This window comes from Entelurus aequoreus, linkage group LG18 (genome assembly GCF_033978785.1).
Source record: "Entelurus aequoreus isolate RoL-2023_Sb linkage group LG18, RoL_Eaeq_v1.1, whole genome shotgun sequence".
In the NCBI taxonomy this organism is placed as follows: Eukaryota; Metazoa; Chordata; class Actinopteri; order Syngnathiformes; family Syngnathidae; genus Entelurus; species Entelurus aequoreus.
This window is the reverse complement of record NC_084748.1, coordinates 32,151,463-32,164,746: the sequence shown is the minus strand read 5'-3', so window position 1 is coordinate 32,164,746 and position 13,284 is coordinate 32,151,463. Positions and strand designations below refer to the sequence as shown.

At 36.8% G+C, this 13,284-nt stretch overlaps 1 protein-coding gene across 3 annotated transcripts in view; it reads left to right on the top strand.

Moving 5' to 3' along the window:
* LOC133634039 (septin-9-like) overlaps positions 1 to 13,284 on the top strand; it is a 220,118-nt gene that overhangs the window by 66,622 nt on the left and 140,212 nt on the right. Inside the window, exon 1 of one of the 3 annotated variants that reach the window (XM_062026983.1) lies at positions 4,991 to 5,135. The exons of the other annotated variants lie outside the window; for them this stretch is intronic. Coding sequence (XP_061882967.1) covers positions 5,081 to 5,135 — 55 coding nt within the window. The 5' untranslated portion in view covers positions 4,991 to 5,080. Of the gene's footprint in view, positions 1 to 4,990; positions 5,136 to 13,284 lie in introns of those variants that run through there. 3 annotated transcript variants of the gene reach the window in all.

Sequence of the window (13,284 nt, the reverse complement as noted above, 5' to 3'; positions counted from 1 at the left end):
TTTACTTGAATAAACCTTTTTCTAACATTCCGCACTACAAAATAATAAAAGTATTAATGATTTGTGCTGATATTGTAAGGCAGGGGTCCCCAAACTTTTTGACCAGGGGGGCCGCATTGTGTTATATATACACTACCGTTCAAAAGTTTGGGGTCACCCAAACAATTTTGTGGAATAGCCTTAATTTCTAAGAACAAGAATAGACTGTCGAGTTTCAGATGAAAGTTCTCTTTTTCTGGCCATTTTGCGCGTTTAATTGACCCCACAAATGTGATGCTCCAGAAACTCAATCTGCTCAAAGGAAGGTCAGTTTTGTAGCTTCTGTAACGAGCTAAACTGTTTTCAGATGTGTGAACATGATTGCACAAGGGTTTTCTAATCATCAATTAGCCTTCTGAGCCAATGAGCAAACACATTGTACCATTAGAACACTGGAGTGATAGTTGCTGGAAATGGGCCTCTATACACCTATGTAGATATTGCACTAAAAACCAGACATTTGCAGCTAGAATAGTCATTTACCACATTAGCAATGTATAGAGTGTATTTCTTTAAACTTAAGACTAATTTAAAGTTATCTTCATTGAAAAGTACAGTGCTTTTCCTTCAAAAATAAGGACATTTCAATGTGACCCCAAACTTTTGAACGGTAGTGTATATATATATATATATATCCATCCATCCATCCATTTTCTACCGCTTATTCCCTTCGGGGTTGCGGGGGGCGCTGGAGCCTATCTCAGCTACAATCGGGCGGAAGGCGGGGTACACCCTGGACAAGTCGCCACCTCATCGCAGGGCCAACACAGATAATTAAATGATAAATGGGTTATACTTGTATAGTGCTTTTCTACCTTCAAGGTACTCAAAGCGCTTTGACAGTATTTCCACATTCACCCATTCACACACTGATGGCGGGAGCTGCCATGCAAGGCGCTAACCAGCAGCCATCAGGAGCAAGGGTGAAGTGTCTTGCCCAAGGACACAACGGACGTGACTAGGATGGTAGAAGGTGGGGATTGAACCCCAGTAACCAGCAACCCTCCGATTGCTGGCACACCCACTCTACCAACTTCGCCACGCCGTCCTCTATAGACAGATAGACATTCAAACTCACATTCACACACTAGGGCCAATTTTAGTGTTGGCAATCAACTTATCCCCAGGTGCATGTCTTTGGAGGTGGGAGGAAGCCGGAGTACCTGGAGGGAACCCACGCAGTCACGGGGAGAACATGCAAACTCCACACAGAAAGATCCAGAGCCCGGAATTGAACCCCAGACTACTCAGCACCTTCGTATTGTGAGGCAGACGCACTAACCCCTCTCCCACCGTGCTGCCCATATATATATATATATATATATATATATATATATATATATATATATATATATATATATATATATATATATATATATATGTATATATATACGTATGTATGTATATACATATGTATGTATGTATATATACATATGTATGTATGTATATATACATATGTATGTATGTACATATATATGTATGTATGTATATATGTATGTATATATATATATGTATGTATATATATATATATATATATATATATATATATATATATATATGTATATATATATATGTATATATATATATATATATATGTATATATATATATATATATATATATATATATATATATATATATATGTATATATATATATATATATATATGTATATATATATATATATGTATATATATATATATATATATATATATATATATGTATATATATATATATATATATGTATATATGTATATATATATATATATGTATATATGTATATATATATATATATATATATATATATATATATATATATATATATATATATATATATATATATATATATATATACTGTATATATATATATATATATATATATATATATATATATATATATATATATATATATATATATATATATATATATACATATATATATATATATATATATATATATATATATATATATGGTAATTGTAAATGCGGACAGACTCACCGTGTTCAGAGCATCTTTCTTGTCCGGACACACGTTTCCCCAACGATTTCGCCACTGAAGAGCACACACTTGACGTCACGTTATCAATGGGAATAGACAATATGATTTGCCTGAGCGGCTAGGAGACCCCAAGAGTAACAAGCGGTAGAAAATGGATTGATGAATGGGCGAGAAAGGACAGATTAAAAAATAATAATAAAAAAAAACTCTGGACTTCCTGCGGGCCAGATTTTGAACGCTGGCGGGCCGTACCCGGTAGTTTGGGGACCTCTGTTGTAAGGCATCAATATCGATATTGGCCAATATTCAAGGCTACAATGTCGGTATGGTATCGGAAGTGAAAAAGTTGTATCGGTACACCCCTACTTAGAAGTACAGTACTTTAAACTTTAAAACTATCTCCTTACTGCTACTTCAAGAGCAGTGAGCACCCATTAAAAAACCTACTGTAGCTTTAAGGATGGGAAGTGTAACCATAACCAACACATTAAGCAGTCATTTACACGACTATATTACAGCATAAACCGAACAAACCTGTTTGTTTTGGGCTATTTATTGACAGGGGAATTTGAGGAACTATGATAAACTGTCTCAAAGTGTAAGTGTTTTTGGGAACAAAAACACACATAAAACGCTTGTCTGCAAATATCTCCCTTTTTCCTAGATCAGGGCTGTCTAAGCAACAGTGGATGTTTTGTTCGGATATCTTAGCATATAATGACCTACTGACCATGGTAATGGTTTTTAGCAACTTAAAAGCACACATTGTACCAAAGTGGGCCCCAGCATCCTTCAATTTTCTGTATTTAGCACCTGGAAATGATCCTATCACTAATTGCGTTTCTCCAAATCAGGGGTTCTTAACCTTTTTGACTATGGGTCCCAACTTTTCCACTACAGAGAGGCTCGGCGTCCACTAATACCGATACTGCTACTGATGCTTTATTTGCGCACATTAATGAACATATAACATGTAAGAACTCCTTCATTCCGCACTCAATCCAGCTGTATAATCACTCGCCATACAGCAATAGATGATATCTGTCTATTACCTGACCGCTTCTATATTAGCTACCTCTCTTTGTTTATAATGTATATTTTCTGCTGAATCTACTTTCTATTTTATGCTGGCCTTTTTAGAGCCCGCACGGCCCATGTAAAAGGAATCCCAACGGGAGTCCTTTTGCATTGGGACGAAAGGACCTATTGTTTCTGTCAGGTTTTATTATTATTCTTTATTATTTTTCCGCAGCTTTGCGCACTACTTTGCGCACTACTTTGCCCCCCTTAACATGCTTCAAAACTCACCAAATTTTACACACACATCAAAAAACGCGTACACAACACTTTAGTCAAAAAACCAAACCCCAAAATTCAAAATTGCGCTCTAGCGCCCCCTAGGGAAAAAACAAAAACAAACTGCCTGTAACTCCCACTAGGAAGGTTGTAGAGACATGAAACAAAAACCTCTATGTAGGTCTCACTTAGACCTACATTTCATAATTTCCCATCCTCGGGCAAAAACCAACAGGAAGTTGGCAATTTCCCCTTCAAGACAAAAAATGACTAAAAACAGTCACTTTTGCCTATTTGACCTGTAATTTGACCCCCTTAAAATACTTCAAAACTCACCAAACTTTTCACACACATCAGGACTGGTGGAAATTGCGATCTAATAAAAAAAAACTAACCCCAAAACTCAAATTTGCGCTCTAGCGCAATGTTTGAATAAAACAGAGACAAAACTGCTCCTCAGAGGAAAACACAGACAAAACTGCTTGTCTTAGAGACATAAAACAAAAACCACTATGTAGGTCTCACTTAGACCTACATTCCATAGATTGACATCCTTCAGCAAAAATCAACAGGAAGTTTGATATCCCCCCTTCAAAACAAAATTTTTGTAAAAAGTGGTCACCAAACATCAAACATTATCTCCTCTGAGCGCGTTTGTCGTTTTGGCTTCAAACTACTACAGGAGAGAGATTGAACCCTTCTGATTGACGGAAACTCAAAGAGTTTTGATAAGTGCTACGGTTTTGATTTTACGAGCCTTCAAAGAACCGCTGCGCTGATAATGCTGCTGTGATTTTACGAGCCTTCATAGAACCACTGTAGCACTGCACTGATCTCAACAAAAGTATTGGGACACTTAGGACTAACAGTAGACAAAAGTTTTTGGACACTTAGGACTAGCACCTGCCAAATATGCGGGCCCGACCAACGCTGCTTGCAGCTTTAATTTTTAAATGTATTTTATTTTATTTTTATTTTATAAATGTTTTTGCTGCAGCTGTTACATATACTGACCCCCGCTGTAGCCCATACATACCACAGCTGAGAAACAAATATTTTTTTGGGAGCCCTCAAGGTGGCGCTCGCTGCCCAACAATGGGCCCTATGGTTAAGAAACGCTGCTCTAAATGACTTATTAACACAACGTTGCGAGCCATGATACTCTATTCCAGAGAGTTGGTTAGTGCTGAAATCTCACTGGTTGCCCAGAGGCGCCATCCTGGTTTCCTAATGTCAACTTTCACCAGGAAGTCTCCCAGGTTTTCGTGTCAGAGAGACCACTGAGGTGACCGCAATTTTAATGAGCGTGCCTGGCTCGTAGAGGCCGCTTGGCCAAAAGTGAAGTTACGATGCAGACGACCGTGCCTTAAAGACAGAGGCTCTTTGTTTCAGTGACCATGTAGTCCATGCTGATGGTCAGAATTCTAACCTTTGCAAGGGAAGGGTCTGGAGGAATGACTTGCGTGTGCATGCTGGAGTGTGTGTGGGGGTAGGGGAAACACACACACACACACACACACACACACACACACACACACACACACACACACACACACACACAGGACATGAAGGGAGTAGGGGGAGTGTATCTTTTGCCACAGGGAGGGGTGAAGAAGGGAGGAGGAGGCATGCTGGTTCATTCTCTGAACTTCGTTTTATACACAACTTTGTGGCTGGTCCACAGAAAGTTAAAGATCTTGCTGAGCTTGGTACACTTCTTCAGTTTGGACATCCAACCAGCCGGAGAAAGATGTCGGATTCTGGAGTTAATCCACACTTGGAGGGAATTATTTCTGATTTTGAAGGTCTGTTTTGTTGTCTTTCTTTCCTGGAAACGTGCATAAGTGACTGTAATGTGTAGTTATATACAGTAATTTGATGTCGGTAACACATGTGTGTAAGACGATATGTACATAAACATTGTCATACACCATCAATGGCAGGAATAAACACAAAACTGTAATACCTGAAAACCTTTAGCTGTCATAATACTAGAACAGGGGTGTCAAACTAATTTTCATTGAGGGCCACATTGCAGTTAAGGCTGCCCTCAGAATATTTATAACTAGTAATGTATAAGTAATTTCCTAATGATATTACATAATTGCCTTTGCATTTGATTATTATATTTTTTACATACACCGTCAAATAATCTTTGTAATTAAAAGCAAAAGCTGGCAGCCCAGTCGCCAGAATTTTACTGTAAAATGGACACATTTTTGTACAGCATATTACTGTAAATGAAAAAACAAGTACCACAGTTTTAAAATTGAAAAAATAGGCGAGCGAGCTGCCAACTATAAAATTTATAGTTGTTGTTTTTACAGCAAACAATTGGATGGATAACTTGCTTTGAAATCATAAGTCAAGCAGAGATTGAAGAGTTTTTTTATTTCAATAAAGATGTTTGAAATGTATGATAATATATCTGTCTTATTATTTGATACTACTGAATTAAAAAATATATATACAATTGCATGCAGTACATGCATTTTTTTCTGTCAATGTTAATGCATTTTGACGCATAATATTTTCAGGCTGTCGTGGTCCATATAAAATGGCCTGCCAGGCCAGATCTGGCCCCCGGGCCTTTAGTTTGACACCTGTGTACTAGAACCTCCTGGATGCCAACCTCCTTTGCAGTGGACATTTGCTTTTTGCACAACAGGGTTGTTTTCTTTAAAATGTATAATTCTGACAAAAACAAATAGATCAAAAACAGAGGACACTGGTTCTCAGGATGATATAGTATCCCTAAACTTTGCAGTCTAAACAATTACACCACACTCCTTTATGAAACTATGATGTATTTATATTAAAGCAATTATTTTACTTGTTATATAATTGCATGAGTCCAAATTTCTCAGTTTTAATGTGGTCCGTTTTTTGCAGGGATATGAATCTTACAACAACTCACAATTCACTTATGGTGACGAAGAACCGATTCTCGATTCAAAGCGATCCCTGTTTTAAACAGATTCTCGCAGTATATTATTTGGTATATACATACTAATATCACCTTTTCATAACAGGTTACAGGATACAAAAGCTCCTCCTTTGGCTACTGACGAATGATGTATATGCACAGCGAGTAAGTGCAGAGATGGCCGAGAAAACGTCTTTAAAAAACAATTTTTGAAAATGTTCCGATCGATTCAGAACAGTAACGAATATGAATTATGATTGAGATGTGAATCTATTTATTAGCTTCATTTGAGTAAGAATCGAATAACCCTAAAATGTTCTCAGTTATTAAAGTGATTGTTTTGTAAGTTAGGTTTTCAGTCGCTTAACACAACTGTAAATAAAAAACATTTAGCATTAGCATATTTTGCTAACAATTTTTTCTTTGGTATGGAATTACTTACAGTAGGGAAGGGATTCATATGGTCTCATTCCTGGGTGGATCTCACGTGAGAGGAAGGGGGGTGGGGGGGACAATCCTTTTGCAATGCAGTCTGCTGAAAATGATGGAAAGCGCCACTCTACATAGCAACCGACGCTGTGGCCAAAATTGGAATTGCCCCCCAAAAAACACATTTTAAGATATTTATCATTATACTGCCATCTGGCGGCTGAAGTGGATAGTGCACGCCCCAAATTCGTCACGTTTCAAGTGTCAGGTAAACCGCGACGAATGGGGCTGTATGAATCGCCTTCTTACTGTATGCCGTAGCAAAGCTTTTTCTAATAGGTAGCTGTTTTCTGAACTAAACAGACATCTTTGTGTGGTTATTACAGTGTAACCTTTAAAGTTGAACTCCTAAAAAGATGTATAGTTTGGAATTTTAACAAAATGTTAAGGAAAAGTATGCCTTCACAGTCCATATTGAACCGATGTCATTTGAGATGTAAGCATATTGTGCCATGGACTAGCATCGCTGATATTACCACAGTTTAGTTTGTTTTTAAATCCGTATGCAATGTTAGGATTAAAAATTGCTAGTATCCTGGAATTGGATATTTCTAATTATGTTTTTATTTTACTTCTTTGAAAAATATGCAATTCTATTTGTGAAAAAAGCCATAGACAATAGCACAATAATAGCTTGTATAGAATTTAACATAACTTGATTTGTTTAACCAAAGGAATTTTCTTGAAGTAACGTCTGATGTTAGCTTAGCTTACACATCCCATTGTAGCTAGCCTTTGCTCTGTATGCACTTTAACTTGATTAATTACCTTGATTTGGTGTTACATTATGTGGGTAAACAGTTTTATTTCTGTTTAAGTATTTTTTAATAGGCATTTGGAGGGAAAAAGTCAACTTTTGCTATAGTGTTTGCTCAGTATGCTGGTTATACAACCCTTAAACTTGGTTTGCTGTTTCACTACATAGCCAAACATTTAAATGTAACTTTATTTTAAGTTGTTTTTTGAAAGGTAATACTACATTTGGGGGGAAAAGTCCAATCTTGACTTGTCATTTTTTGATGTGGTATGTTTGAGTCCTAGCATTTGTACTTTGAGTCAGGTAACAACAGCACCCGTTTCCCCACACGAGGCTACTTACATGTCACAACAGTGCAAGCCCGCGCACATGTAGCGCTTTAGGGTGTGGCCACCTTACCTTTGACAAATGACTACCATTAGCACAGGGGCAGTTTACAGCGCGACCCAATATGGTCACGTTTGACTCCCAATAACCAAGAAGGAGAAGGCCAGGCTTCTAAAGAGGAAGGAGTCATTCCAGTGACTAAGTCCACTTCATTTATTCAGTAAGGGAAAGAAAGCAACAAGTCACACAGTGTGAGTAAGTAAAAATAAGAGTCATCCAGTAACTTGCTATCAAAGAGGTGACATAGAAGTTAAAAATAAACTTTTCGGAAGATGTGTACTAACAATCGCGACATGTCCCTCTTGTGTTTGTTGGAACAGTGTGACATGGTTTCCTTTTGTCATTGTTATTCTTTCTTCCTCTCCTACCTTTTTCCTTTTCCTTCTCCGGTCCTGCAGGCTTCCTCCAGCTGCTTCGAAGCCATCGCTGTCTTTATCAATGGGAGTGTGTTATTGTGACCATTTTATCTGCTATGTGCAACAACAAAAGTATTTGAGAGCTGCAAAAAACTTATTTTAAGCATTTGTTTTTTACAAATCCATCTGGGGAAAAACAAACGGTTTGGATTAGTTGTGCCCAAACTACTGCCTCTGTCCAGTCAGCTATGTTGTTGTTACACTGCTTTTTGTCCAAGGATAGGGGACGTGGCCTGAAATCCATATTGCGATTACATTATATAATTTGTATATTCCTTGGCATATACAGTAAATGAACCATTTCAAAACTAGCAAAAGCTCCTCTTTGAGCTACTGACGTACAGTATGTGGTAATGCATTGTCATTTCCGGTTTTCCGACATGTACACTCAATGTATTTGTTCTGTGTAGTTGTGTTTTTCTCTCCCTTAGTCCAGATTCTCATGAATTAGTTTCTTGTTCATAGAATGCCGCCACAGCTCGACTTCTGGTATATAGTAGTAAGCACTTACTCTTCTGTTGCCGATACTGGAAGGGGCTGTTTGTTACTTCCTCACAATGACATTTTTAAACAAAAACATTTAAAAAACCCAAAACCAGTGAAGTTGGCACGTTGTGTAAATCGTAAAAAAAAAAAACAGAATACAATGATTTGCAAATCCTTTTGAACTTATATTCAATTGAATAGACTGCAAAGACAATATACTTAACGTTCGAACTGAGAAACTTAATTTTTTTTTGCAAATAATCATTAACGTAGAATTTAATGGCAGCAACACATTGCAAAATAGTTGGCACAGGGGCATTTTTACCACTGTGTTACATGGCCTTTCCTTTTAACAACACTCCGTAAACGTTTGGGAACTGAGGAGACCAATTTTAGAAGCTTTTCAGGTGGAATTATTTCCAATTCTTGCTTGATGTACAGCTTAAGTTGTTCAACAGTCCAGGGTCTACGTTGTCATATTTTAGGCTTCATACTGTGCTACACATTTTTAATGGGAGACAGGTCTGGACTACAGGCAGGCCAGTCTAGTACCCGCACTCTTTTACTATGAAGCCTTGCTGTTGTAACACGTGGCTTGGCATTGTCTTGCTGAAATAAGCAGGGGCGTCCATGAAAAAGACATTGCTTGGATGGCAACATATGTTGCTCCAAAACCTGTATGTACCTTTCAGCATTAATGGTGCCTTCACAGATGTGTAAGTTACCAATGCCTTGGGCACTAATACACCCCCATACCATCACAGGTGCTGGCTTTTCAACTTTGCGCCTATAACAATCCGGATGTTTATTTTCCTCATTGTTCCGGAGGACACGACGTCCACAATTTCCAAAAACAATTTGAAATGTGGACTCGTCAGACCACAGAACACTTTTCCACTTTGCATCAGTCCATCTTAATGAGCTCTGGCCCAGCGAAGCCGGCGGCGTTTCTGGGTGTTGTTGATAAATGGTTTTCGCTTTGCATAGTAGAGTTTTAACTTGCACTTACAGATGTAGCGATGAACTGTAGTTACTGACAGTGGTTTTCTGAAGTGTTCCTGAGCCCATGTGGTGATATCCTTTACACACTGATGTCGGTTTTTGATGCAGTACCGCTTGAGGGATCAAAGGTCCGTAATATCATCGCTTACGTGCAGTGATTTCTCCAGATGCTCTGAACCTTTTGATGATATTACGGACCATTTATGTGTCAAAAACTATAAAAAAATACTACAATTACGTAGACATGAATGTTGCATTTATAAAGAGCATAATAGATTTAGTTATCGAACCATTATAAAATTATAATTCATCATTCATCAAAGGGATATTTTCAGATCATATGAAAATTGCTAAAGTAATACCACTTTACAAAGGTGGAAACAAACACTAGTACTCGAATTACAGACAAATATTACTGCTACCACAGTTCTCAAAGATCTTAGAGAAATTGTTTGCTTTCAGGTTAAATTAATGTATTAATAGATATTACATTTAGTATAGTATAGTGCAGTGTTTTTCAACCTTTTTTGAGGAAAGGCCCATTTTTTTCATTTAAAAATACGGAGGGGCACCACCAGCAGAAAACGTTAAAAAATTATACTCCACCAGGTCGTCGTGCCTTGTTTTGAATATTTTGGTGGCCCTTCCTGTTTTGTTGGTGTTTTCCTGTAGCAGTTTCGCGTCTTCCTTTGAGCGCTATTCCACGCACCTGCTTTGTGTTAGCAAGCAAGGCTATTTAAGTTGCTGCTATCCTTCTTTGTGTGGACATTGTTGCTTGCCATGTCATGTACGGATGTACTTTGTGGACGCCGTAAGTTTTTGCTGTCGTCCAGCATTTTGTTTCTGTTTACTTTGTAGCCAGTTCAGTTTTACTATCGTTTTGCATAGCCATTGCCTTTTCCTTTCCCTTTTGTTCATTTTTGGTTTAAGCATTACATACCTTTTTACCTGCACAGTGCCTCCCGCTGTGCTCTGCATATTGGGATCACAACAAACCATCCTCATCTCAACCGACACATTTCGACTTTTACAAAGCAATTAACTACCTGCTGCCACCTACTGACATGGAGTATTACGTGGTTACCCTGCCGAGCACAGCACATACACTGAGCAACGTCACGTTATTTGCAGACTATAATTATTGATTTGCAAAAAATATTTTTTGGACCAATTAGGTGAAGTTGCATAATTTCCCACGGCACACCAGACAATATCTCACTAGTGTGCCGCGGCACAGTGGTTGAAAAACACTGGTATAGTGTTGTATAACATATAGTCAATATGGGTTTTGTCCCAATCACTCAACAAAAACAGCAATAATTGATGCAGTTGAAGAAATTTCAACTGCAATACATAGAAAACAATATTTAGTAAGTATTTTCACAGATCTTCAAAATTGTTTGATACGCTCGATCATAAGTTATTATTGGACAAACTGTACAAATATGGATTAAGAGGAATGGCTCATGAGTGGGTCAGAAGTTACCTGAAGGACAGAAAACCATTTGTGGAAGTTACCAATAGGAAATCTGCCTTACATAATATTAGTTCTGGAGTACCACAAGGATCAGTCCTTGGACCAATACTGTAATATCGTGTACGTCACTGATATTACAATGGTTTCCAAACTGTTTAACTGTATTTTATTTGCGGATAACACAACCTTATTTTATTCAGGACAAAATGTGTTAGAAGTGGTTGAAAATTAATTCATCAAAATTAAAAGAGGATTTGATGTGAATAGGTTATCCTTGAATAGTAGTAAAACAACATTTATGATTTTTTTGCAGTAGTAGGAAAAGTGTGGATGGCTCATTATATGTGGAAGGAGTTGAGATCCAAAGAACACAAGAGATTAAGTTTTTGGGTGTTATGATTGATGAACATTTGTCAAAGAAATCACATATACTATAAATTATACAAAGGCTAAAGTATCTAAAACTATTGCTATTTTACACCAAGTGAAGGAATTGCTAAATCAAAAAGCATTGTATTGAATTGTAGGGTAGTGCCTGTAAAATATATTTAAATCCAATCTTTCTTCTGCAGAAAAGATCCGTAAGAATCAATCCTGGAAATGCATACACAGAACCCACAAACCCAATATTCAAACGGTTACATTTATTAAAATTGCATGAACTGGCAGAGTATAGTATCCTAAAAATCATGAAACAATGCAACAATTATACCAAAAAACAATTACTTTTTTTTTTTGGAAAGAGAAAGTAATTCTAATCTAAAAGGAAATGATATTTTTAATAAATCTACATTTAGAACAGTGATAATGGAAATACGTATTTCAATCAGAGGGATTAGTTTGATAGTGGAATAAAACAATGTAATTCACTGTGTGTATTAAAAAAAAAATCATGATGATGAAAAGATATGACTGAGTAGAATTATTTCTTCATTATTGGTTTTAATCTTGTAAAATTAAAATATGGCTTTGTAGTCGCCAACATAGAAAGTCAATTGTGTTTATGAAAATAGAGGGCAGATATTATAAATTTTTAACTTCTTTCTGCTCTTATTGATTCATTTTTTACTTTAATGTTATGTTGATTAACTTTTTTTAAATTGTATTCCTTTGTTTGATATTTTATGAATTAAATAAATAAATGAACTGAACTGAACTAAACAATGTTGTTCATTATTATTTTGTTTCCTTTTAAAAAGGTGTACAAATAAAAGCTTCCTCCTAAACATATGCCTGGTCCTCTCTGCGTAAAACGAAATATGATATACAACAATCAAAATCTCTAAACTAGGCAAAATTTATGTAGTTTGAATAGTGCAACCCTATACCGGTCCTTTTTATTTTGTTTGAAACTCCAGTCTCTTTTGACGACTTGACTTACTTATGTGTGAAAAATAATAATGAAAATGCCATTATGATTTTGTGTCATAATGAGTACATCCAGGCACCAGGAACCTACTTAACAACTTTCTGGAATATTGTGTGAGTGTGTGTTGTGCGTGTCTACGGATCTGAATTCTAGCAGTGATTTAGGGATTCATGTTACTTTATTGAACTGACACCCAATTTACCTTGCATGTCCTTTGTGGGTGTCAGATGGAAGCTGAGAAAGAGCACAGTGCTGCTTGTTAGCCTGAGTTCGGCCCCAAACATCAACAGTGAGCTGAGGGAGTGTGTGTTTTTGGTTGTGTATCATCAAGGATTTGTCTGACGAAGCAAAATACCTTTGGGTGAAATTTGATGGTCTGGCCTTGTGTTGTCAAAAAGCTTGTCAAATGTTTGAATTTTTCTGGTTTTCACCACATAGACCTTTCATCTGGCATCACTCTTAACACCAGAACCTCCATTATGCATCAGCTTGCTTTATATAAACAGTTAGGAAGTGAATGTATTCAACACTTTGATGCATACATCTAGAATTACAGCTATTAGGACTTCAAGGTTAGTACGGACCATTATTCACCTTGTTTTTGAACTTTCTCCATTTTATTATGTGTTTGTGATACACGTCCTA